We start from the raw sequence: 27,335 nt of genomic DNA, 5'->3' as shown, positions 1-27,335 counted from the left end.
TTTACTACCTGAGTGCTGAGGGTTTCTACCTGCTGAAACGTGCTGCTCAATCAACCTTCTACAACCCACAAAATGATCAAATTCGCCTTTGAACATCATTTATCCCCATTGTTTGATTAGCAAAAGCATTAAAGAAATTAATCACATCTAAATGAAAACACAGCTCCCTTTCGAAACGAGGACGTGGGATTTCACTTCTAATGAAATATTTATTCATTTTTCTATTTAGCAGTTCAAGCTAAATGATTGCATCAAGCTGCTTTGAAGCCAACGCGCCATTTGACTTGCAAATATTCGCGGGCGTTTGTAATTTAGGTCTGCAACAGCAAACAAGAAGACGATATAATCATTGTCTATTTTTGAGGATGCATACAGATAAACACCGCCACAGAATTAAGCGCCAGCGTGCCCCTGCAATCAAGTTAAGTCGATGAATGGCATAGCAAGGCCCATGCTAATGACCAATCGGCCGCTGTCTTGAAACTTCTCCAAGCCATATGCCCTTGCTGAAGTAGACAAGATGGACATTCATCTCATTAGCATTGCAATTTCTAGGATTAGAGGCATGCATGATTACAAATTATTGTCAGAACAATTATATTTCATCAGGTTCGACTTTTTGCTTACCAATCCGTGCTTGGTTGCGGGGACGTTGACGAGGGAGAGAAGACATTAGCGCACCGGGACACAAAACAAAGTTTACATTAGGACGAAGAGTCAAATAAAGCATGGCATGTAGTGGTATGGCGCGCCTTAAAAATAGGCCTAACTGAGGTCAGAGGTCAGGGGAGACACAGCTGTTTCCCCCTCTCAAATGCGGTCAAGCCACTTGGCTATTTCCGTATTCGTGATGATGCTCCGTGGCAGCGCTTGGAGCCTTGACAAGTGAAACAAACACTCATGAGACAGTAAGCCTGATCATTTCCAGCCGGACAGTATTCCTGTCACCAGTCATCAGAGTGGGATATTAACGTCAGACACCAGCCAAATGCTGGTAAATTTATCTACCATTAAAACTCTGTCAATTGTCCTCCAAGAAAAGCTGAATTTTGCCACTTTGACAAGCAACTAAACATCATTTGGAGGTTTTATTCCTTTCAAAAACTCTAGTCGGCCGGTAAGAGTTTTTGGGTTTACCTGCCACTGTGGCCTATAGACAAACACTCTTGTCCTGCTTGCAATATATCAAATAGCTGGGAACAATCACTAAATGCACCTAAAGTCTTATTTAGCTGTAGTATGCTACAAACTAACAAACTAGCACATTGAGCAGAAAAAAAATAGTTTGTAAACCTGAGACGCAGCATGGTTGATTTTCACAAGTCAGTTGTTTTTTATTCATAAACTGCCTCAAAAACCAAATTTGTCGTAATTACAGGAGCCAAGTGATGTGTTACCAAGGCAACCATCACTAAGGGGTATTAGCGTCCCACTCAGACACTAAGAGACTCTGGTTAAGACTTCACACCATCCTCAGCAAATCAGGAAGTCAAAAAGGGGGTGGGGAGAGGGTCAAAATTCCCATTGCGTTGACTTTTTTCCCCCCATTTCTTTGTCTTATAAACCCCTGTTGATTATTTCAACATACACTTGACCTTATTAGCTTATTTTGAATAATAACCAAATAGAGTAACAACCAAACCTCATAAGACTCTTAGGATAAGCTCTCCTCAACTCTTTAATTACATTTTTGCAGTGAGGAGGAGCTGATAGTGTAATGAGAGGAAACGGACACAAACAGAGAGATCCTAAATTTCTAGCAGCATAAATGACTTTGATGATGGTGGAGCTTCTGACAGCTATCATGTAACGGAGCATATCATATAATGTAGTGTATTGTATCATTTGATATATCAGATCGTATTATCAGTTTACGTAATGAATGGAATAACTGCTGTCTATGAATGAGCACTGTTCATACGTCCCTGTTTTGGGTGCTAATGGGCCTTTTTAAGTGCAAGGCAAATTCCCCTTGGGGCTAATAACATTCTATTCTCTAACCTGCTGTTACACCCACAGACACCATTCCTATCACTTAAATTTTACGTTAAATTGATTTCTCGACCCTGCAAACATATCTTTAGGATTTTGGAAGCAAGTCTCTGTCTCTGTTAGTTTCATAGTTGTGGCTGAAAAACAATAATTGTCTAGTCCAAGATCCTTGGCCCAAAGCTGATCTGTCCACTAAATTTAATGGAAAATCAGTTCATAGAAATATCCTGCTGACGGACAGACAAACTAACTAACAGGGGAGAAGTTAGAAGAGGTTATCCTTGGCAGAGGTGACAAATTATTGATCACCTAATGGAGGGACGACATCTAATTGGTACCAAAACATTCACAAGATCAGAGAATTTCACAAAATCCTCTGCATCCACAGTGTGTCTCTCTACAAATTACACCAGAGAGATAATAACGTAATGATATTCAGTACTGTAATTTGCCTTTTGTGTCAGCAGAAGGTGTCACACATTTTTCAATGAATGGAATGAAACGGCAGTTAAACTCAGTATGGGTGCTGATGCCTGTCACTGCACAAAAAACAAAAGTGATTTGGCGAAATATATGAAGAGTCCTATTCCAAAACTGTGTATCCATTTAAGTTCGTCACTCAATATCTCTAAAATACAGACGATCCGTTCTGTAAAAGTGTTTGGTAACTCTTCATATGTTCCTTAATCATAATCATGGAGCAGAAACAGAAGTGATGGGTGAGCAATTAAAGAAACAAACACCCTGCACTTTAACAGCAAACCACATTCCTATGTCTAGATGGGACATGCCCTGAAAGGCGTTCCCTCCCTGCTTAATCTACAATTGGCCTCAACTGATGTGGGTGTTTTAAGGCCGATACTGATACCGATATTGAAGTCTGACACCCAATATTTTGTGCCGATATTCAACATCTCTAAATTTGACTATTTCCACGCTCCAAAAATTGCAAGTATTCAGTGTTTCTCCCAGAATTTTACTCTTTTCAGGGTGGAAAAGTGGAAAATGGTAAGGGAAACTCTGGGATACATTACTACCTTTACACACTGTCAGAAGAAAAAGGTGCAGAGTTGTACCTTTTGTCTCTGGGGCTGTACCGTTCTTATAATTTCATAAAACAGTTTACAGGCTTGACAACTTATCGCATACAAATCAACAGGTGACATCTCTTATCAGCTTACCTGTGTCTTCCTGTATTCGACGAGCTGTGATAGGCCGAAGATCGCGGCGACCGCCCCCCCTCCTATAACCGCCGTCCCTTTCAAAGCCCTCCTGAACGCCATTGGTCCTGCAGTGAAAGCACAGTGTACTGAGGAAGCTGAGTGTTACAAACCCGAGCGCTACCCCGGGTTTTAATGCTTTGACATGACAGGTGACCACGTGAAGAAGAAGGTATGCGGCCTGGGGGGGAAGAGAGGGAGGGGCGGGGCGGGAGGACCAAAGAGCCTGTGAATCAGGCTGAAGGATAGAAGAACAGGACAAAAGTTCACGTGAAGAAGTTGTGGACAGAGACGGAGGAAGACAGACGGAGAGAAAAGATGCATACCTGTGCTAATGGCATGAGCTAGTGTGTGTGTGTGTGTGTGTGTGTGTGTGTGTCTGTGGACTGTCACATGTCACACAGGATGGGAGGCAGAAAAGATCATCAGTCCAAAAGTAACCAAACAACTTTCTCCTACATTTTGTGCATGCCAAACATTTGCTTAAGCAAATGTTTGGCATGCACACAAATGTACAAAACATGCACAAAACATTTTACATTATTTAACCATTTAGATGATTCTTATCCAGAAAACGAACAATAATAAGCTTAAAATCCTAGATCAACAACATCTAACTCCTAACATCCTTTTGGACATCTTTTTGATCTCTGTACAGTGAACATATTCTCTATACTCCATACTGCTAACCTTTGCACATTCTCTGGTCAATATTTTGCACTTTCCTGCACAAACTGTACAACTTTTTCATTTCACTTTAAAAAACGGATATTGCACATATTTTTTATTATATTTTCATTATATTTTTTTTCATATTCTGTATTATTTATGTTTCTTGACTTTCTTGACTTGCAGTACTTCCTCCTCCTCCTCCTCCCCCATACTAAAAACAGGAGTGAAAGGCCCAGGTCAGGGATTTCCTCCTGCCCCCGCCCCCTGATTCTGATTCTGATTCTGACCTGGCGAAATGAATATGTGTGTGTCTGACTGTTTAACACATTTCACTCCATATGCTTTAATAATTAACTGTTTTGTGAGCTGTTTTGATAACAAAAAGGTAATGATTGTAAAGATGAGGCTTGGTGTTCTTCATGCTCTGCAGTAATAAGGGAAACTTAAGGTATTTCTTCAGTCATAAGGGATGTTTCATACCAGGCGAATTCTAGTGGACAATAACACACTCTCCAAATCAAGATTAGCTTAAACTTCAGGGTGACATTGTATTAAATCCTGGACTCCATGGATGCATTCCAGTCCCACAATGTCGCCATTTAGCCGTAACACTCACAGTTACGAATATATCTGCAAAAAATGTCCAATCCTAACAAGGGTTTCAGTCTATTGTGCAGTAGTCATCGCCATAAAATCTTATTTTTCTTACAAACAAATTAAATATTCTGCCAAAGAGGTGAGATAATTCTACTTCTTCCCAATGCAGGTTCACTTCTTGTCACTTCTTAGTAACAAGTGTGAATATCTTAAAACAAGGCAAAATAAGGCAGATCACTCCTGACACTACTGTCAAGAAAATGACACTTGACTTTGAAAATTATTTAAACAGGTTTCTTGCTACTGGAAGCAAATGAAATTATCTCACCCCATTTGCAGATTTTTTATTTGTTTTGTGAAAAAAAAAAAGATTTTAAGACTAAATACAACATTAAATGACTTAAAAATGGACTTGCAGTTCAGTAATATGGGAGAGTTAAGATATGCTATATAGGCCTTGTGCTACTATATTTTACCGTAGAGTCATAGTCATGTGTTGCATAATGAGCAGAACATAACACTGGCAGGGTTGGGGGCTCAATTCCCTCTAGGAACAACCATGCTAAAAATGTCTGTAACACACTTTAAATGAAAGTGTCCAGTAAGTGGCGTACGCTCATGCACATCCTTATGTATGTTAAACTGAACAAAATATAGGCTACAGATGGCACAAATGCCAATAACAAACTATTATAAGAGTCTAACTAACCAAGGAATTCAGTTTAGTTTAGGTAAGTGCAGTAGCCTATTTATTTATCCATTAGAAAGACGTCAGAATAGATTCTCCACAGTATTAAAATTGCCTTGTATGATTCATCTATCAGTGTTTGCGTTCTAAATAAAGTTGTGAGCTACATCACCATATCACTAAAACATAATGATAGCCTTTACTGAGTATTATTGGTAGGGTAGGCTGCCTTAAGGAGCTGCTAACCCTTAAAGAATGCCATTAGTCTGGCTTTCAGTGGAGAGTTTTAGTGTCCCATGATGCTCTAAATGTTGTTCCACCTTGACAAGAAAATAACACCGGGGCAGGGCACTGAATACTTGTAATTTTTGTTTGCATGAAAATAGAAAAAAATTAAAGATATTGAATATTGGTGCAAAACTTTGGCTATCAACAGCTTCAAAACAAAAATATATGTATCGCTATCGGCCTTCAAAAAAACCCAAATCAGTCAATCAGTCCCTAGTCACCCATTAGTCACTTTCACACCTTATACACCATTTATTGAGAGGTTATGACCTAGGGCAGGGCCTCCCAAACTTTTTCATGTCAAGGACCCCCAAATGTAGCGCCAATTAGGCCAGGGACCCCAATTTGATAAGAATGTGCCATAAGGAAACCCCTGTGAGAAGAAGTGTGTTATAGTTCACAGGCATAAAATGCTACATAACTGTCTTATATTGTATGTGAGGAGATTACAGTGTGGGAGAGTGAAGAAATCGAGAAGTTAAACTATTCTTCATTATGCTGGGGACCCCCTAAAGGACTCCAGGAGGTCCCCAGACCCCACTTTGGGAAATCAGTGACCTAGTGCCTTACATGGACCTGCATAGTCATTATGAGTCAGCAGGCAAAAGGGCTTTCTGGTTATAGAAGTGGGCCAGCCCCTGCAGAGCCACATGGAGCTGCTCAAATGACGACAGTTACACGTTTCCTTTCCTTTTTCTTTATTTCTAGATGATGACAGAGAGGGGAAATAGTCCTGTTTATAGTAAGGACAAATGCCAGCATACAATAGACTGGCGTTTACTCTGTATACAGGAGTCAGAGCCAAACTCACTACACCAAGTCTGCTGTGTGGAAGCCAGAAGGAAATAGAAGACATAAACAGATTTTGTACAAATGATAACACCGCTTATATTAAATGATAATAACATAATCAGGACGAAGCAGCAGCAAAAACTGTCTAGATTGTCAGTTATCTATTATCACGGACAGGAGGAAGTTGTCCATGTTTGTGCTATTTGAAACTGACATCTGACTGTGGATTTAAGCTCGATTTGATCTTCGAGGAAAACCAATTCGCCTCTTCTAAGCCACGAACAGTAACGTTACTGTAATACAAGGTTACGAGAAGACGAGTTGTACCTCTACAGGGTGGGCTGTAAGGCTATTTCCCCTATTTTCCCTATTTTTATGGCTTCGGGCAACCACCACAATAGAAACATTAGCTTGGCATGTCTTCATTAGAAAGCAGAGCAGGTTTATGTTACAGCCTTTCAGTGTCAGTCACTAGCGAAAAAAAAAACTCGCAGATGTTGCTCTGATCTTTGGCTCTCTGCCAAGAACACACAGGGTTAACCGTTAGCCAAACAGTTAAAAATGTTCAAAAATACACCGAGTGATATAACAGACATGTCCACTTACAGAATTTCTTGGTTTCTTGGGGGATAATAACCGCTCAGGGTGATGCAGGGCGTCAGCTGAGGACATCGGTTATCCAATTCGTAGCACTGTTTGACAGTAGAACCAGGAAGCCGAGCGTCGCTGAGCGACGCAGCGGAGCGCCAATCGCGTCGCAGCGTCGCATTGCTTATCCAATCGCGTTCGAGTGGGAGCGGAGCCGAGTTGGTGACGTAACGTGATGGCAAGATTGCACAATGCTTCCTCCCCTCCAGCCTCCTCCTTGTAGCCGGGCCATAATACATTCCGAGAGAGCGTCAAGTGCCACCAGCTGTCGTTTTTTCTCCATCTTTTAGCGTAGAAGGCTTACAATGAAAATACACATGAAAACATTAAAGTAGTTTGTTATTTTTATATCATTTATTTTGGAAACAAGTATTTTGAAACTGCAAAATGTTGTTTCTTTAGTAGATCTATAACACAATATAGCACCAACAGTCTTATTTTATGCAAATTGTTGAAGAATGATCCTTGTCTGTTTTAAATGTCTCTGGTTTGGAGCCTATTGTTTCCCCTCAATGCCAAAACATAGTTGCATTGTCATAGGTTTGATAGATTTGTAAAACGCAATAAAAATAAATCTCATATCAAAAGAATTACCATAAGACAAATTGCTAGAAAGCAGGCAGAGCATTTCCAAATCAGAGTGAACCACTTTGTGTGTTACACCCCCCCACCCAGCCACCCACACACACACACACCTCTACCCCCCTGTGGCTCGTGCGTAATAGGGTTTGGCACATGGGTGCGCACATAAACAAAAGCACATTGTCGGTGTCACTCGCAGCCAGTCTGCAAGTCAGTGGGAGAGCTGGACGGCCGCGCGCTCTGCTCTCTATGGGCTTTTCTACCGCAGCTGAAGCTTCAGATACACAAGCAATAAGATGGGATTACTTTTCACTGTCCTTCTGCACTGGATGGAGCTCTAAGGTATTGTATTTATTGCTGTGGAATAGATGTATTCCTTCTTTATCTATTACGGGATCAATAGCTTCATGTGAACCTAAATAACATTCTCCAAGCTGCAGCTTTTTTTCGTGTAGGCTAACTCTGATGCCATTCTTTGATTTTTATTTTTTATTTTTTTCATACCAGGCTAATTCTAGTGGACAGTTATGCGCTCTCCATAATAAGACGGCTTAAACCTCAAGGTAATACTGTATTAAATCCTGGACTCCATGTGTCCCAGTCTCATTTAGCCACAATACTCAGTTATGCGTCTAATAGCCTATAGCATAAGTCTCATAGTCACAGTCTTAAGGTCTTATTTTCCTTAAAACAAGTGAAAATGTTATTTGTGTCCAATGCAGTTTCACGTGTTCGGAATTTCCTAGTAACAGGTGTCAATATCTTGGAAGAAGGCAAAACAAGGCACTCAAGCAAGTGAAATTTGGTTAAAGGAAATATTGTAAAAAGATGATTTGCATTGGAAACAAGCACAATTATCTCCCCTCTTTTGCAGATTTTGTCGCTTGTTTAAAGAAAAAAATGATTTTAAGACTGTATGACTTGTTAAGGTGGATATTTCTGCAGTGTGGGAGCGATGCACTTTCATGCGCGTTATTCCACTTTGCAAGACATTCTGCATGTCACTGGCTTGTCTCTCTCCCGGGCCTGACGGCGGTGTCTCCTCTGCTTGCAGACACCATGCCGTGCGTCCAGACCCAGTGCGGCTCTTCTCCACAAGGAGCCAGCCCGGCTTCGCAGAGCGCCGGCGGGGAGCGCAGCTGTGACTTCCTCACCCCGGAGTTTGTCAAGTTCAGCATGGACCTGACCAACAGCGAGGTCTCAGCCAGCACGTCGGTCCCCAGCTTCGGCCCTTTGGCGGACAACTACGGCTCCGGCTACGACATGAAGCCGCCGTGTCTCTTCCAGATGCCCGTTCAGGCGGAGCTGCCGTGCGTCAAGGTGGAGGAGGTGCACGGGTGTCCCGGATACCAGCCGAGTCAGCATCACCCGCACCAGCCCGACGAGCTGCTCTCCTCCCCCGGCTCTGTTTATTATTACCGGTCTCCATCGCCGCACACGACCATCACAAATTTCCAAAGTCCTCCGGGACACATATGGGAAGACTCCGGGTCTCTGTACAGTTTTCGTCAAGACTATTTGGCGGCGGCGCACAGGAAAAACACGCTATCCAGATTCTCCCTGTTTTCCCTCAAACACACCCAGCATGGCAACCAGAGCTTGTCCGCGTGCCAGATGAAATTTGACGGATCTCTCCACGTGTCCATGAACCTGGACGCGGCCGGGGCGCACCAGCCGCTGGACAGCCCCGGGGTTTTGGGCTCCGGCGGGCTCGGGGGAAAGCAGCCCGGTGTGGGGTTTCCTCACCCTCTGCAGCTCGCGCACAGCCACCACTACATGGACTACCAGGCTCCTTCGCCCCCCGGCCGAGGAGCGCTGAGCGCGGAGGGGCTGTGCGCGGTGTGCGGGGATAACGCAGCCTGCCAGCACTACGGAGTGCGCACCTGCGAGGGCTGCAAGGGCTTCTTCAAGGTTTGACCTCAGTGCCACTTTGGTTTTTCAGCTGCATGGGAAATTCAGTGTCCATTCATTTAAATTAACAATATAATTTAATGACATGCAGCTCCATTGATTCACTTCATGCTGCAGGCACGTTTACTACTGAAATGTTAAAATGCCTTTATAGGTTATTCCAAAGATATACTGCATCTTAAGTTATTAAGTCTAACATGAAGTATTTAAATGTTCCCTAAAACAAGTGAAAATATCAGTAAACGGGGTGAGATAATCTCACTTCCAATGCAGGTTTTGATTAGTTTGAAATAAGTATCTTGAAATAATAATGATTACTCCACCAGTAAGATCATGTAAAAACATATTCAACAAAATTGCTTAAACAATTTAATTTGTATTGAAAGCAAGTGGATGTATCTCTGTTTTAACTTGTTTCAAGAAAAATAAGAAAACACGAGATTACATGACTTGTTAAATGTTTGCAGTGTAGAAATTTAATTCAGCAGAAAAGACGATCATGGGCATACAAGCCGCTTAATGCCTGTCATTTCGAATAATACAATGTAAAAAATTCCACTGAGACTCTCCACTGGCCAACTAAATTGGACATTGTGCTTCAGCTGCACGTCCTGATCTCTTGACACATGAATTTTAGGGGCAAATGTCCTGTATGAAAATGGTCACCGACGTGCCATGAATAAAAAAGCCTTCCTTCTCGCCTTAACCCGGTAGTGAAGCAGATCCCTGGGGACGTTTCTCCAAATTATGACTGGCCACGACCCTGTATTTGCCCAGCCTGCCCTGAATGCCTCACAGCCTCAGGTGGCCCGTAGGGAAGATGGCAGTTTGCTGCTGATCATTTTCTAAGGACCGTTTAAGGCTTTTTTTGCTTTACTTTGAACAAAAAATGCCCCCAGAACGGTTCTTTAGGCTTGTGCTACAGCAGAAACATTTTTAAGAACCTTTCAGAAAGGGTCTCTAAGGCACCATGGTTCCACATACCTGCTTAATGGAATTTGTATGGTTCTTTATGATGTCCTTTAAGTTTGTACCGCAGAACCCCCTTTGGTGCCATAAAGAACCCTTTGAGAAAAGTTCTACACCATGCTTGGGTCATTCTACAGAGCCTTTATGGTACTTTTATGGTTCTTTAGGATGCCCTTCAGGCTTGTACCGTTGCAGAACCCTTTTTGTTGCTGTAAGGAACATTTTTATAAAAGGTTCTCTACAGCACCATGCTGACATGGTTCTACAGAGACCCTTAATGGTGCGTTTATGGTCATCTGTGGTGGCCTTTAGGCTTGTACTATAGCAGAACCCTTGGTACTACAAACAACCCTTTTAGAAAGGTTCTCCACAGCAACATGCTCAGTGGTTCTACGTAGGACCTTTACGGCACTTTTATGGTCCTTCTTTGGGCTTGTTCCATAGCAAAACCCTTTTTAGTGCTATATGAACCATTTAAAAAGGTATAGCAGCATGCTCAGATGGTTCTACATAGATCCTTTGTGCTGTGTCCTTTATGGTCCTTTATGGTTCTTACCATAGCAGAACCCATTTTGGTGCTATAAAAACCCTTTTAAAGTTCTCAGGTTCTCTATAGCTTCATGCTCCGATGGTTCTACATGGAACCCTTTATGGTGCTGTAAAGAACCTTTCAGGATGTAAGAAATGCTCCAAATCAGCAGAGTTAAAAGTCTTTAGTCTGATTTTTGTTATTTAAACAGATCAGAGGGTTCTTCCAGTCAGTACAGTTCCACATAGAACCCAAAGAACCCTTGAAGAACCCTGATTTGGTTGGTTTGTATTGTTCATACAGTCAAGAGGGGGCAAGAGATGAGGTTCAGATCCGGACTCAAACTCATGACATAGCTCAACCTGCCAGTCTACTGAGCATCAGTTTCAATTCACTTTCAACAGTGAAATTTCATATGAAGCACCCTATAGGCACAGGTATTATCTTTTACTAGCTTTCTACTTTGAAAATCTAAATCTTTCTTCTCTCTCCAGCGAACGGTCCAGAAAAATGCCAAGTACGTGTGTTTAGCAGCCAAGAGCTGTCCTGTGGACAAACGCAGGAGGAACAGATGCCAATACTGTCGCTTCCAGAAGTGCCTTGTAGTGGGAATGGTCAAAGAAGGTGAGACGGCATTTGATTCATTTCACTACCAACATAGGCCTGTTCATCTCAACAAGTCACTATGTCTCTATTGTGTCTTAAAATCTCATTTTTCTTAATAAAAGAATCTGCCAGTGGGGTGTGAAGTAATTCCACTTGTTTCTAATGCAGCTGGTTTCAACAATTTTCTTGAGTCCTGTGACATCTTGATACTAATGGAGAGATATATCAAGATTCACAAAGATTCAAGAAAATTCTCAAAACAGGCAAAACTGCATTGGAAACAAATAAAATTATACCATTGCATTAGCATATTTTTTCATTTGTTTTAAGAAAAACAAGATTTTTAAGACTCAATATTAGACTAAATGATTTAAGAGGGACATTTTTGAGGGGCCATTACTCACATTTTACGCATGGAACAAAAACAAACACGTGAACTTGTAACCAAAGTAAAACCTAAAACCTAAACAGTGTCCCCTCTCTCTCCTCATGCTCTAGTGGTGAGGACGGACGGTCTGAAGGGTCGGAGGGGTCGCCTGCCCTCCAAACCCAAAGCCGTGCCGGACTCTCCTCCACCCGTCAGCGCGCTCCTCAGCGCCCTCGTCAGGGCGCACATGGAATCAAACCCTCCGCCCTCGCGCCTCGACTACTCTAAAGTAAGCAGAGTTGGGCTCATTTCTCAAGAAGTAACTCATTACTGTTACTCATTTCAGAAATGATGGTGGCTGCTAAAATAATGTTTTAAAAGCATTTCACAGGATTACAAGCAATGAAAGAATGATGTAATTTCCTTGCAGTGGCATAACAACACATAGCAGGTGTATGTGTACACATTTAGTAGGGGATACATTTTGGCACAACACCAGCTCGCTGTACATTATTCCACTTTATATACGCTACTTACCAAAGATATTTGTCGTTTGACATGAAATATTGATTTTAAACGATTTTACTACTAGCTAAGGCAGCCGAATTCACACGCTTCCGCCAAAAAATAATTCAACAAGACTGTAAAGATAGAAACACCTGTAGCTAGCATCCATGGCTACACTGTAACAGAACTGTTACCATAAAAACGTAGACTTAACAAATCCGGTCAGATTGCAATTAAGCCTCTAACCAGCAATCCAAAGTTTTGTGCTCCATGAATAAATTAAAAGCAATATTGGAAAATTCCTACTTGTTTTTAGCCTTGGTTAGCCGAGTGTTTGTCTGCAGTAACGCCTTTTGCCACAAGGTGTCACCACTTAATTTTCAAAAATGTGTGCTATGATTATATATTACAGTAAATGGCGGTCTGCTAGGCTATATGGAAACAGCGTTCATTGACCAATCAGAAGTAGGCTACTGCTTACAGGGAGTAAACCTAAGTAATACCATAACTTTTCAAACATGTAAGGAGTACGAAATGTATATATATAATTATAATTATTATATAATTATAATTATATTACTAATATATAATTGAATTGTAGTTCAGGTTATGTCCTACCCGTCCTACTGAACTGAACCCCTGGTGTCCTCTCAGTTCCAGGAGAGTCCTGGAAGTCCGCTTGGAGATGATGCACAACACGTCCTGCAGTTTTACGACCTCCTGACCGGGTCGATGGAGGTGATTCGGGGCTGGGCGCAGAAGATCCCGGGGTTCACCGCCCTGCCCAAGCACGACCAGGACCTGCTCTTCTACTCGGCCTTCCTGGAGCTCTTCGTCTTACGGTTATCATACAGGTAAAGGCCAGTGCGCCCGTTATCGGACAACATGCGCCTATACACTTCTATTATCGGACAGATCTGACCTGCTTCACTCCTTTTTCCAGCAAAATTTAGACGGCGACCCCACACTGACAGTCAGTCCACAGTATGATAACAGGTTCGTCAATGCGTATGTCAGTGTATATGAGGATACACACATATCAGAGTGTAAAGTCAATTTGATGTCAGGCTCACCCGCCTAAACCAGCGCTGGACGGTTCCTTGTGTTTTCCCAGCTCATTTACATTTTATTAGTGGGCAGTAAAGTTCAACTCCCCATCTCGACAAATAAATATTGTGGAAGAAATGAGAAGTGATGCTAGGAAACGACAACAGGCATTAATAAGCAGCAGCCGCGACCGGGTGTCCGAAAATGGACGCATGTAAAAGGACGTTGGACAGGTTTCCCTGCACTGCGCTTGTGCGTAAAAGTGTCGCCAGGCGGGTTAAGTCATATAATCGCTTATTCTTTTCAGCTTTTCACTTTCCAAGCTGTTTGTTCTGTCAGATCCAACCCGGAGGAAGGGAAGCTGGTCTTCTGTGACGGCTCGGTGTGGCACCGGCTGCAGTGCCTGCGGGGCTTCGGGGAGTGGATCGACAGCATCGTTGAGTTCTCCGCCAACCTGCAGCGGATGAACCTGGACGTCTCCACTTTCTCCTGTATATCCACTCTCGCGCTGGTCACCGGTGAGACACTCAATGATGTTTTCCCCATATTATACTCACAACTTATGATTTCTACACTGAAAAAAAGTCCATCTCGATAAGTAATTTAATCCTGTGTTGATGCTGCCTTCAGGTGCCCCTCCTAAACTCCTACTTCCCGACGTTGGAAGTGGTAAATAGGACTTGTCTCGCATTCAAGTGTTTTAGGTGTGAGATAATAACAAAATGGACCAGGTGACAAAATGAATTTTCGGTGGCTGTATTTTTGCTTTATAAATCTCGCGGCGCAGAGCTGTTTTGTGCTGCAGCGCCAGGATGAAAAGGAGAAATGGGCATTGGAGCTGAGCGCACATGACCGAGCCAACAAAGTGATAAATACAACTGAACTTTCTGTAAGACCCGAGCTGCCCAGATGTGACGTTTAGGGGGCGGAGAGCGTGCACGTCAACAACTGATGGTAATATTATTAGGCTACATGTTATTGTTTGGCATCACATCTAGGCCTGAATAAAGACTTTTGTCGTAGGTTTCTATTTTCACTCTTTCTTTCGCTTTTAGTTGTCACTTATTTTGTTTTGAATACATTAATTAAGACATCAATTACATGCCACACGTGGATCTTCTCCTTGTTATTCTGCCACTGCAGCACAAAGCAGCGCTGTGCCGCTTGATTCCTAAAGTAAAACATCAGCCCACAACAACAACAACAAAAAAACGTTTGTTATCAAGTTTATTTTGCTATTATTTACAAACAAAAGCACTTAAATTTCCAACAAGTCTAATTTATGACTTTAGATCTCGGAAGTCGGACTTTACTAGGAGCACCCGAAGGCAGCATCAATTTGGGAAACAAGGGAATTTATCTCACAAAAGCGGCCGATTTTCTCACTTGATTTAAAAAAAATGAAGATTTCCTTACTCCATACTAGATGAAATGAGCTGTTAGTGCTGTAGGCTATGTTAGGATATTTTTCATTCTAACCCTCTAATATTGATTTTAAATGATATTTGCGGAGCTGCAGAGCGGCACGGGCTGAAGGAGCCGCGGAAAGTGGAGGATCTGCAGAACAGCATCGTCAAGTGCTTGAAGGACAATGTGATGTGCGCGGACGGAGGCTCGTGCCGGTCCGGACATCTCTCCAGACTGCTGGAGAAGCTGCCGGAGCTGCGCACCCTGTGCATCCAGGGCCTGCAGAGGATCTTCTACCTGAAGCTGGAGGACCTGGTCCCGCCGCCCGCCGTCATAGATAAGTTATTCCTCGACACGCTGCCGTTTTAGAGACAGAAAACACATTCGGGACGTTTTCCATGTTTGTTTTTTTCCTCAGCGATGGCATTTTCAACCTAGTTTGGTTTCCTCCGCATTAGTCATTCCTGACATTTTGGACTAAATATGAGCTCTCTGCACTGCAAAACTCCATCTGGACGAGTCACGTCATCGCATATTGAGTCGTCAAATCTTATTTTGCTTAAACCAAGTGAAAAATACCAGTGATATAAGACTTCTTTCCAATGCAAAGCTACTTTTTAAAAGATTTTTCTTGAATGAAGTGTCATTTTCTTCACACTAGCGGATGGATCTGCTTTTTTCTCCCTAATTGTTTCAAGATATTGACACTTAAATTCCTGAAATAAGTGAAACTGCATTGGAAACAACTGAATTTTTCACTTGGTAGAAGAAAAAATAGATTTTAAAGACTGAAAATGAGACTAAGTGACTTGTTAAGATGGAGGTTTTTGCAGTCAGCCGGACACATTCAGCAAGAGATATCAAGAGCTAAAATGCAATTTTCATGTGGAAGTTGTTTTATTAAGACGAGAGTTGAATTCCTGGTTGTTTTGATACGAGATGACATTCCGCAGTGTGTCCCATCATGTTTAGGTTCTTGGTATATTAGTCAAATAGTGATTAATATAACACGAGTTAGACTGTTGTGTTATCAGGTTTTATCCTAAAATGTCACTGTCTATTGTTTAATAAATAAATTGCCGTTATTGCTGCAGGACTTTGATTCATTTAACATTTGATATGGTGCAGCAGGCTCATTTTGTCGCAGATAAAGTGAATAAAATAGCCGAACATCCCGATTCTGCAGTTGTTTAGAGTATTTTCTTTTATAGGCTATTATTTTTAAATCAAGAGAGAAATGTGCCAAGTCAATATTGTAAATGTTGAATAGCCTAATGGTAGAATATTAAAGCTATTTTCTAATAGGAACGAGGAAGGCCTATAGAAATGTTGGACGACATTTTAAATGAATCAGAAAGGTTCTTAATCTAATCTGCTCCTTTCCAATCACTCTCAGCCTTTATAGCCAATCATTTGTTAAAACTCTATCTGTTGAAATTCATTAATATAGAAACATAATTAACTTACAATGAAATATCGGAAACTGTGTGCGTGCATGGTTTATTAGGATGCGTCGGTTCCAATTAATGTTTTAAGGTCAACTGAAGGGTCGCACGCGCCTCTTCCTCTGTGGGTTGAGAAAATGAAATAACTCCTTGTTTTAAGAAACTATTGGATATGGTCACAAATTGCTGACAAAGCTGTTTTTGTAAGTTCTGAAAAGTTATACAAGAACTGCAAAGTTAGTTACATACTACCACAGAAGAGTAATCTGAGTACTGTAACGCGTTACCTCCAACACTGCTCCCAAACTAGACGGATGGGTTAAAAATGACACTTAATGGAGTTTGTTTTCAGGTAAGTTTGGGTTAAATCTTGTAATTTACTAACCCTAAAAACAGGTGATAGCAGGTTATTTTTAAAGTTTTGAGAGTGTTGCAATAAAGAACAAAGCCCTACTGTTAAAATAAGCAGTTACAGCATAAGTGTATGTGTGCTTCAGGGTCAAAGGTCAAGTAATCTTTAGTATGTCAGAAAGAGAAAATAGGTTTTCAACACTCAAAAAGACAATACATACAGAAGTACATTTATAAAACAGAAAGATAGGAGTGAAAAAATATAAAAAGAGCAAGAGCCTATGTTTTTAGAAATGCCTGTGTGTGTGTGTGTGTGTGTGTGTGTGTGTGTGTGTGTGTGTGTGTGTGTGTGTGGCCGCTGGCTGCCTGACATTTCGCCAAGCCTCTGGTTAGGTCTGGCATTAAAGAAGCTGCACTTTCTGCTGCTGCCGGCCAAAGAAAACTCAGCATCTGCACACAGAGGAAATAAACGCTCTCATGCACAGAGATGCAGAGGTAAATAAACAGGTGGGTGAACTTTGACCTCCTGTCAGTTCTCATCATGTTGCAAATAACCATCAATATGGATAAAAATCAGGTCAGAAAAGCACCAATTTAGGCTTTTCCCCTTATAATACTCCCAATCCTCATAATTTACATTAAATTAAAGCTACTTTCTATCATATATCATATGAATTTATGTCATATCTATGCCTAAAAAGGAGGGTAAACTGATTTTAGATGGATTTACTCTCCATTACATCCTTGCAGAAAACCACATAAAGATACACTAGTCTTTATTTTCAATGAATAACCTGAGATAGATTGTGTAATTGCTTTGAAGAGAGGCGTCTGGAGCCAAAGCTGGGATGAAATCAAATGAAGACTTTGAGATACCACATAAAAAAAAGTGATTTCTATACTCTAACAAACTGATTGGTAGCGTGAAATTGGAAGAAATGATAGCACTTCTTAGATTGTCTCAGACCCAAAGTCAGGTTGAAAGAAAATTACAAAGGCTCTATACAAATGAAGACTTTAACTGCAAAATGAAACACCTACGACTTGAAAAAGGTGATTTCTACTCAAACTGATTCAGATTCTAAGATTGAAAGAATTTATGTCACTTTTTGAACACTGTAAAAACCCAGCTGAGTGAAGCCAACTCATCTTGAATCATCCACTCAACTGGTATGTAATTTCAATTTAGCTAGTTATCTGCTTTGTAACTTATAATCACAAGTTCATAACTAAACTTTAACCCAATATACTCACTAATATTTAATTCAACTTGCAATTTCAAGGCAGCAAGATAACTTATATTTTGAGGTTGAACTGACTAAATATGTTTTTTACAGTGAAGTTCTTGAGCGACCAAACACGTTTAAAGACTAAATCCTCTATATTTTAGAGATAATAAACTTCTAGGTAATGATTTTTCACCCACAAAATGAATATACCGGTATAGCATTTTGGATTTGATTTTTCAAATGATTCTGGAGAAGCTAAGGATAGCTGACTATTCCTATACATCCCCAGCAATGTAATGTAACAGGCTGAATACTATAAATTAGTGGACTTAAGAAGAGGTTCCGTCTTCATTATAGACCACAACATCAGAGATAAGCTTTTAAAAAACTGCTTTTAAAATATGAATCCCATAAAACCAAGGCTCTGTGGGGGTCTCAACTGAAAAATAAAACCATAAAAACAATAAAAATGCCGAATTATAATAACCTAAGCTTTCTAAAGGCATGTGATGGCGAGGAATGAATCCAGCTGGTTTTCTACTCTTGTCTGCAACGCTGTGACATGTTTTCCCTCCTGTGTGGGAGAAAGCATCGATTTTATAGGCTGAGAAAGGTCTTATAAGAACCGATGATGCTGCCGAGGAGGTGTAATAGGCCCGCAGGTCGATACAGCAGGCTGGTCAATGCACCGGCGAGATAGAAATGAATCGATATTAGTATCGGAGAAACGTCCAACTTATTCTAATGATGATGATGAGTGACAGGCCGAGGGGAGGGGGAGAGAGAGAGAGAGGGAGAGAGAGAGAGAGAGGCTATATCCTATAATAATATGCGTTATTATAGAAATTTCAAAACAAAACTACAAGTTCCTATAGGAATATTATAGGAATATTACGCAGACACAATAGGAAATCCAAAAAAATACCACTAAGTATGATAAGGTCAGTATTGAGTACCACAGGCACACTATAAGTCCCTATAGTAATATTACAGAAATATTATAGGAATATTATTGTGATACGATTTAGTCACTATATACTCACGAGTACCACAGATTGGACACTGTAAGACCCTATAGTAATATATTATATTATAGTGACACCTATAGGAGATAAAACTCCATTAACTACATTAAGGTCACTAAAAACTCTATTGAGTGCACACACACTATAAGTCCCTATAAGAATATCACAGGACTATTATAGGAATATATAGTTATACCACTGGCGATAAAAATATCATTCAGTATGATAAGATCACTTTAAAGCCACTATTAGAGTAGCATAGACAAACCTGTCCTTATAGGGATATTATAGGAATACTATAGTGATACTATAGGATATAAAACACACTATTAAGTATGATAAGGCACTGGCACACTGCATGTCTCTATAGTAATATTATAGGAATATAATTGTCATAGGAGATTAAAGAAAATACTATAAAGTACGATAAATACACCACAGACACACTATAAGTTGCTATAAGTTCCTATAGTAATATTATTGTCATATTGTAGGAATATTATAGTGATGCCCTAGGAGGTAAAAGGTACCATAAAGCAGGATTGGGGCCATTCATGAACTGAACTGAGGATGCATGGTAAATTACAATTCAACTGAGTGTGAATGTGAATGTCACCCAGCTGTAAGGAAACAGAACTGACTTCCATGAAATTCCATGAAATTCCATGAAATTCCACTTCTAAGAGAGTTTGTCTCGACTCACTAAACATTATAATTCAAACATTATGAATCAAATAAAAGACAGATCAACAAATCAAATACATTCAATCATAATGTATGTATTACGATTACATGTTACGCATCAAATACCACCTGAACGGTCCCTTTAACATTAGATAGGTTATTCAGTATGGATAGTATATAACACTACATGTAATCTCAGATATGTGGTGAGAAAAGACAAAAAAAACTTGGAATTTCACTGAATTAAATTCAACTTCCTGAAATTCCAATTAAATTCCAATTCTGTTTCCTGTAGGTTTTTTCAAATTCCAATTCCAATTCCTCAGTTGAATTGGAATTGATGAGTTCATTCATGAATTGACCCCAAACCCTGCTATAAAGTACAATAAGGTGACTATAAACTCACTACTGAGTACCACAGACATGCTGCAAGTCCCTATAGGGATATTAGTGATTTCTCTTAGGATGGAGAGAGAGAGAGAGAGAGAGAGAGAGAGAGGCCAGTAAGAAACAGACCTCAGCTGAAACTCTCAGACAGTGAAAGCATCTTCCAAACCCCTCGGAGGTTTTTGTCCCCCTCTCTAACCATCGAGCCACGACTCCACTATCCACCATAAACAAGTTTGTTTGGGGACCTGCAGCCTCCTGACCTGCAGCGGCCGGCGGAGCCATCACATCTTATCTGGAGAGCACAAGTCGTGGGATTTTCTGACGGTCTGACCACCGGCTTTGATCTCTGCGTCCAGCCGACTTCAATACAGCTTAACCCTTATCACAGCCGGCCCAGAGACCCCCAGCACCGAGACCACCGCGGGCCGATTTACAGGCTGGGGAGGCCCGCTTATACCTTCAACATCACTGATCATCTGCTTCAAAATGAAAATGATAGTGAATGAGTTTGTTGGCAGTCAGTAACACCTGAGTAGCTCCAGCTCAGTTCATGCAGTCTGACGGTCTCTAATGTTGGCAGAATATGAACTGGATCAATTCATTTCAATTGGAGAGTTTCCTTCTAAAATGAGTCAAACCTGTCCTTGGAAAATGATGGATGGCACAAAATTCATGGCAAACAAATTCTGGCACTTTAAAGCAGTGTTTCTCAACCTGTGGTTCAGGACCCCCCAGGGGGTCGTGAGATAATTTTTAAGGGGTTGTGAAATTATTTATGAGATAGGGGGAAAAAAACATATTTCTACTATACAAATTTATTTTCATGTCTATTTTTTCAGATTTTCATGTCTATTTTTCCTGTCTAATTTTTGCTTTTTTCCTGTGAAACACTGAATAGTTTTCAACCTCTTGGCCTCCTCTGATGATGAATCAAATGAAACAACCTGAAAAGGGAAAAGCATCCTTTAGTTGAACTGTTATGCAGCCTGTAACTGATGGTCACAAGTAGGCATCGCTTCATTTTAAGGGGTCACAAGCCAAAAAGGGAGAATCTCTGGTAGCTTAAGCTGTTGGTTGACAAACTGATAACACTTCTACAAACTGGATCTTCTATATTTTAGAGACATTACATGATGAACTTCAGGTATTTTCTTCCTAAGAGGATGGAAACAAACGCTTCAGTCTGAATGGTTGTATCATCGCTTTACAAAGACAAAGTAAATCTGTAACAACCTTGCAGCTCTTCCAAGGTGCATGAAACAAAAAGAACCACGGGGATGAAAAAAAAAATGCTGCTACTCTTGGAGAACGATTTGCAAAACTTGAATATTAAAAACCGAGGTGTTTTGATTGCAATACCCTTGGGAAGCCTGATGAAGGCGATTGCAGCTGAAAGGCGTTGAATTTTAATATTAGAGCTTTGTCAATTGCTCTAGGTTTCATTCCTTATCATCACCTCCAGTCATTTCCAGTCATTATCTCAAGCTGTGCAACATGACATTTGTATTGTATCTATGATCTAACCATCAATACTCATCTCCTTTAAAAGCGTGATAATGAGTAATCCAACAATTAATCACCCGTTTCTCAAAAGAATTCATAACTCGATTACTCTGGTGTTTATTCAGGTTAAAATTGACTACAGTTATCTATTTTTGTGATGAGATGATCGTTTTACATGTAACCCTTTGCTCCTGTTTATGTGTAAATCCACCGACAAACTGAGGCTGGAGATGTTCGACTCAAAAACTAAACAGACAGAATCAGGTGCAAAAGGCGTGAAAACTCACAAAAGCTGGGAAACTAGCCAGAGCTCTGGAAAAATGATCGACTTGCCTCTTTATTCATCATTCACAGTAGATACTGCCATGCTGCAGTGCATCATGGGTTCAGTTGGCAGAGAGACTGGATTGTAATACCACAGTAATGTTTGTTTCAGGCCAGCTGCTGTTGAGATTGATACTGAGGTTAGAAGTTACCGGGTCAAAGGTCATAGGATAAAGTGTGAGGCTGAGTGTAGCTGCTGTGTCAGTGTGATGTAAGAAGTCAAGTGCAGCTGATGCAGCTCTGGTCAGTGATGGGAACGGGTACAGAGGGGGATTATGGGATGTCAGCATCTGTAGACATATTGTTTAGTCTTCTGGAGGCGTTCAATGAAACATATGTGACATACGTACTTAAGTTCATGACTTGTGACTTCAAATTATGAGTTGAAAGGATGTTTTACCAAGCATTCACTAAACCGATCATATTAAAGTTCATTAAGAACCATTGTTAGTGTATCAGCAGACTTCCCAGCATGCATTGCATTTGAGTTAAACCTCCAGAAAACCCTCCATCTTTTTGTTTGAATAAAGTTACAGGATGGAAACTTGTATGTATCATGCATAAGTCAGACTTTCCTCTAACATCCAAGCCCAGTTTCTACGTTAGGACAAGGGACACAGTACATCAATTGTGGGAGTTGCTGGAATTAACTCGACTACATTTGACATCGCTGTGTATGCAGCACCCAAAAGGCTAAGCTGCCATTATAACTCTTTCGCGAGGGAATAGTCTAATACGGAAACCCTGAAAGGCAAGGTGAAAAATGTTTTTTTTGCAGCCAATTTATGAGTTTATCTCATTCAAACGACTTAGTAACTCGTTCTGATGACTTGGTAATTCATTTGGACGACTTAATAAGTTGTTTGGGTGAGTTTCAAAGTGGTTTGGGTGAGTTACTAAGTCGTTCGGACTAGATAAACATAGAAATTGGCAGCACAATTTTTTTCTTATTGCTGTTCAGTCAGTCGAATGAAGGAGTGGGCTTTCCACAGCCTAAAACAGATGCATGAAACAGACCAAATCTGTTTCATATACTGAAGGAAACCAAAATTTAAGACTGGCATAATCAAAAGGTGTATATTATAACAGTGTATCTTATACAGAACGTACAACACATTCACTTGTTAACTATTGCAGTTAAATTATCTGTCAGGACAAAACTGACTGGCTCTCTGTCTAAGGGATTCATTTGTTTAGGAAAGTCATCAAATTCACTGCAATTCCACGATCAGCTCAGTGGATTTTCTGCATTAAAAATGATTGGTATTTTGTCAAGGTGGAGTGTCCACTTAGCAACTCTTACTCTGAAGCTTAACGGCATCAAAACAACCAAAGATAATTGGAAGGGATTAGAATTATTTATTTCTGAGCCCAAATCCTTCGGGGAGTTTGAGTCTCTCTCACTTACACCCTGAAATTAGGATTCTGTCCTAACGGGACGAACAGCCGTCTAAACACTTGAATCAGTGGATGGGATTATTTCAGTGTGGAGACAAAGGACAGAATACACAGAGAGGATCCCAGGTGAGGCACGGAGCAGCCGAAATACCCCACTTCAGCATTTCCAACCCCAACCCGACCCACTTCATTAACAGGTATTTGGTAACACTGAGCAGGGGATTTACTGTGTCACATTCATAGAAGGCTTCAGGAACAATCCACAATCAAGCTTCAGTACACATTTATGGAACAATTTTCTATCATGAATCCATAGTGGGGTTCAAGATAAAATGTCCCACATAGGGCTGCACAATTCATTGAAAAAAATGTGAAAATCGCAATATGAACTACTTCAATTTCCTCAAAGTGGACTCCTAAACATGGTATTCCGCTGCTGAGCCCCATTTCTGGTATATAAATTAAACTGCACATTGGGAAAAAAAAAGTTTCATTGTATTCAGACAGAACAAATCTTAACCAACAATATCTCAGTTTTTTCTTAAACATGTTTGTTTGCTGAAAAATCGGAAATATTGAAAACTCTTTGTCTGTAAACCGTATTGCAGGTTGAATCAATTGATTTCAGGGATAACTGTCCCCTTTACTCTTCCACACTTGTAACATTAAGATTGAGTAATTAAAATGCTTCCATCCTTCCTACTGGAGAAAACAAGTTTACATTCTTACTGTATCTACTTCTTCCATGCCCATTAGGTTCAGATATAGGGCCACAACGGTGAAGGGGGCCCCTCGAGGCCCCCCAACACTCAGACCAAGTGAGATTGCTACCGATCTTCTTGTTGCACGTCTTGTTTTGTTATGACAGGTTGTAATTCTACATTATAAGTCTCTATGATTATTTTCATGCACAGCGCACAAAATTCAGTAAACATCCAAATACATTTTGAATGACCGCATCACTTAAATGATTTGCGGTTCTGCACATATCGAAAGACATCCAATTCAATTCCGGCTCTGTGGATATGTGTGAATGTGTGTGTGTGTGTTTGAGAGAGAGAGAGAGAGAGAGAGACATAGAGTGTGTGTGTGTTTGTATGTGTGTCTCTATGTCTGTGTATGATTCTGTATGCATTGCAGACTCCAGAATGAGATCAAACATTGGTTTCTTGGTTTGACTAAAATAGTTTATTCCAATGGGGGTGAGGCGAGGTGTGTGTGTGTGTGTGTGTGTGTGTGTGTGTGTGTGTGTGTGTGTGTGTGTGTGTGTGTGTGTGTGAGTGTGATATGGGGGGGGGGTGTCTCTATTTGAGCAGAGGTTTGCTTTCTTGAGGGCGTCGGGGACTCTGAGCAGTGGACACATCTCATTTCTCCGTCTGTATGCACAAGGCAAGAACACCCAGAGAAATGTGTGATTGCTGTGACCTGCATCACTGAGGACTCCCATCCCCTCTCACAGAGAGAAAGAGTCTCTTCGTCATTGATTAGGCTTTACAAGTGTTCAGCTGTCATTAGAAGGTCCGGACTTATGTCTTTCAGCTGTTGCTTTCTTGATTGTTGCTATTAATACATGTCAATCCTTGTGTCTTCTCTCAAGCAACTGAAGGTTGTCATTACAAAACACTATAAAAGCATTTTTGAAGGAAAAAACTATTGCCTGGTGTTAATTTTCCAACATTTAAAGGTGCTATATGAAGCATTTTAAACGTCAATATATCATTGTCAAATTAATTGTGACACCTTGTTATAATTGCCATAAACAAATGAGAAGGTTGGTCTCCTCTATCTCACACCAGTAGTATTATTAGTGCTACTGTTTCTAAACTGAAGACCATATTTCCCATGAGCCCCGTTGCTTCCTTCCCCCCCCCTCCCCCTCCCTGAAGAGGATCAACATGTTGGAAGGGACTTCTCCATCTTCCTTTCCCTCCTTCCACCGTCTGCTGCCAGAAACTCTTTCAGCTTTAGCTCCGTTTGCTCTGGAAGAACAGAACCTCTTCCTGTTTTGTGCCGTAAAGCGATCCAGCAGATTTCCCTCCAGATCCACCAGGTGGAGAAACAATGGAGAGTAGAAGTTGCCAATTTTCTCAACGATGATCTCATTAGTTTACAGTTATTATACTAGTGTCTCAAAATTGGTAATGATTTATTGATGTCAAAAATGCTACACATAGCACCTTTAAAAACAGATGAGTACATTGCTTTAAATATCAGTATTTTGTAAGGTGAAAACAATAATCAATAGTGAGTTTCACTGTCAGTGAGTGCCATATTTTTCAAATGGTACATATCTAATTTTGGAATTAAACTCTTGAAATAATCTTTCTTATAACATGGACACATGTTACTATCACATATTTTACAATTTTTTAAAATAACATCTGTGAAAGATTGTTTGGGCTAAGTTTTATATTTCCTACACTCACAGTTCCACGGAGTTTCCACGTTTACATGAATATTCATGCTGAGCGGTTGTTACAGTGATTTCATTTGCTATGCACTTTCACTGTTGACAGTTGATTGGCTGAATTTAAACAATGCTGCATAATGTTGCATCAATGAAAGATGGATATTCCTCTCCTGCACTACAACAAGAGACAGGAGACGCGCTTGTTTTCCCACAGTTACTGAATGATAATCCTATAGATGACAAGATGTATGACACTTTGAATTTGTAAATATCCAATATAATATATTCATTAATTGCCTTTATATGTCCTAACACTGCATGCATTCCCATTTAAATTTACTGTATTTAAATTTAAGGCATTTCCAGTGTGCAAAGAGTGGAATAGAGTTACATTTCTTGATGTGCAAGAGTCGAAGCCACAACTTTGTGAGAATACATAAAAGAAATATCCCTATGTCTCCTGAATCATCATGTATGAGAGAGAAGTGCCAGGTAAAGACATATGAAATGGCAGAAAATACATTTTTATCCACCTTTTTACAGTTTACAGATGACAGTCTGGTCTCACAAGCAACCGCTAGCTGGAAAACAACGTCTTGAGGTGTTTCTCTTCACACTCTGTCTCGCTTAGGGCCTGTAAAGAGGAATATCATTCTGGAGGAGAGAGCTGTAAAACTGGCAGTGCTGACTGACAGAAGCCCCAGTCACACTTTTAAAGGTGAATGCCAATGAAAGAAAAAAAAAAAAAGGAGGGAGGGGGGGAGGAAAAGAAATAGTTTACAGTCTTAACTCCACCGAGGAAGATGTAAGAGAAAAGTAATCTGCGGACCACCGAGGGGAGGAGGAGAAAACACACAATACTTGAAAAAGATCCCCATCATCCGTCTATCGCGAACTATCTCTCCTCTCCGACAGATGCTTAGGGGGCCGTTTGAAGGGGAATGAGTGGTTTGGGGGATGAAGCTATAGGCGCCGGAGGACTCGGGGCCACGTTTGAGGATTATGAGGACGTTTACATTCAGAGCCCAGGGCCCGGGGCGAGGGGCTCTCTCAGGTCTCAGAAGGTCCCTGCATGGCTCGGCTCTGCATTCCTGCAAAGAGCCATCGAGCGGTAAAGTTCACAAACACACGGCACGAGCGGGAGTTAAGTGGAAAACGTTTGCGGGGTAAAAAAAAAAAGAAAAAAAGAATTCTAGGGACGAGAACCGTGTTAAAGCGTCCGTGGTTTCCGTGGGGTCCGGGGACCACCAGGGGTCCTTGTGGGTGTTCCAGGGGGTCCCCAGCAAATTGATGAATTGTTCAACTTCATTTACAGGAAGTTAACACTATTAGAGAATGTAGAAGAATGACTATTTTGATCATAGTTTCATTGTTATCTCTCTACCTACAATACAGAAAGTCATGGGATTCTGGACAAAATCATATCTGACAATAAAAATATTCTCAGATTTGGGTCAGAGAGACAAAATCTCATCAAATGGGGGTCTGTGGCTCTAATGTGGACTAAATTAGGGGTACTTGATATGAAAAAGGCTTTAGCACACTGCTATATTAACACTATTAACACAAAATGCTGGCATGAAACAACTGTCAAAACAACAGGACAACAGTGAGGGTTAAGCCAATTGAATTGTCTTCATGCTCAATAGCAAATTTCTGCTCATATCTCATTTTTTTGGATGACTGCTCTGATACCAGTATGAACTGACAGCAATGATGAAAAGATACACATGCAAAGAGGAACAATAACAAAA

The 27,335-nt window shown here is 40.7% G+C and overlaps 3 protein-coding genes across 4 annotated transcripts in view; 2 read left to right on the top strand and 1 right to left on the bottom strand.

Annotated features, from left to right (window-relative positions):
- Positions 1–6,940, bottom strand: part of gpd2 (glycerol-3-phosphate dehydrogenase 2 (mitochondrial)) — a 33,090-nt gene extending 26,150 nt beyond the window's left edge. Inside the window, exons 1-2 of one of the 2 annotated variants that reach the window (XM_071902980.2) lie at positions 6,856–6,940; positions 3,174–3,280 (exon numbers count right to left, since the gene is read on the bottom strand). In XM_071902980.2, coding sequence (XP_071759081.1) covers positions 3,174–3,275 — 102 coding nt within the window. In that variant the 5' untranslated portion in view covers positions 3,276–3,280; positions 6,856–6,940. Of the gene's footprint in view, positions 1–627; positions 703–3,173; positions 3,281–6,855 lie in introns of those variants that run through there. The other variant, XM_071902981.2, reaches the window with a different exon arrangement.
- eed (embryonic ectoderm development) overlaps positions 1–27,335 on the top strand; it is a 296,858-nt gene that overhangs the window by 172,827 nt on the left and 96,696 nt on the right. The window lies entirely within an intron of this gene.
- On the top strand, positions 8,539–15,474 carry LOC139914616 (nuclear receptor subfamily 4 group A member 2-like). Its single transcript, XM_071902979.2, has 6 exons — positions 8,539–9,390; positions 11,383–11,512; positions 11,993–12,150; positions 13,023–13,222; positions 13,755–13,933; positions 14,935–15,474. The coding sequence occupies exons 1-6, from the start codon at positions 8,539–8,541 to the stop codon at positions 15,189–15,191; spliced, it is 1,776 nt and encodes a 591-aa protein (XP_071759080.1). The 3' UTR covers positions 15,192–15,474.

The sequence above is a fragment of the Centroberyx gerrardi genome, chromosome 21 (assembly GCF_048128805.1).
Source record: "Centroberyx gerrardi isolate f3 chromosome 21, fCenGer3.hap1.cur.20231027, whole genome shotgun sequence".
Classification (NCBI taxonomy): domain Eukaryota; kingdom Metazoa; phylum Chordata; class Actinopteri; order Beryciformes; family Berycidae; genus Centroberyx; species Centroberyx gerrardi.
This window is presented reverse-complemented; position numbering and strand designations above follow the sequence as displayed.

Bases quoted from the DNA above. Each gene is read 5' to 3' on its own strand.
- LOC139914616 (XM_071902979.2), top strand. From the start codon at position 8,539: ATGCCGTGCGTCCAGACCCAGTGCGGCTCTTCTCCACAAGGAGCCAGC. The intron at 11,513-11,992 runs GTGAGACGGCAT...CTCATGCTCTAG, and splicing joins AGTGGGAATGGTCAAAGAAG to TGGTGAGGACGGACGGTCTG. The intron at 13,934-14,934 runs GTGAGACACTCA...GCGGAGCTGCAG, and splicing joins CACTCTCGCGCTGGTCACCG to AGCGGCACGGGCTGAAGGAG.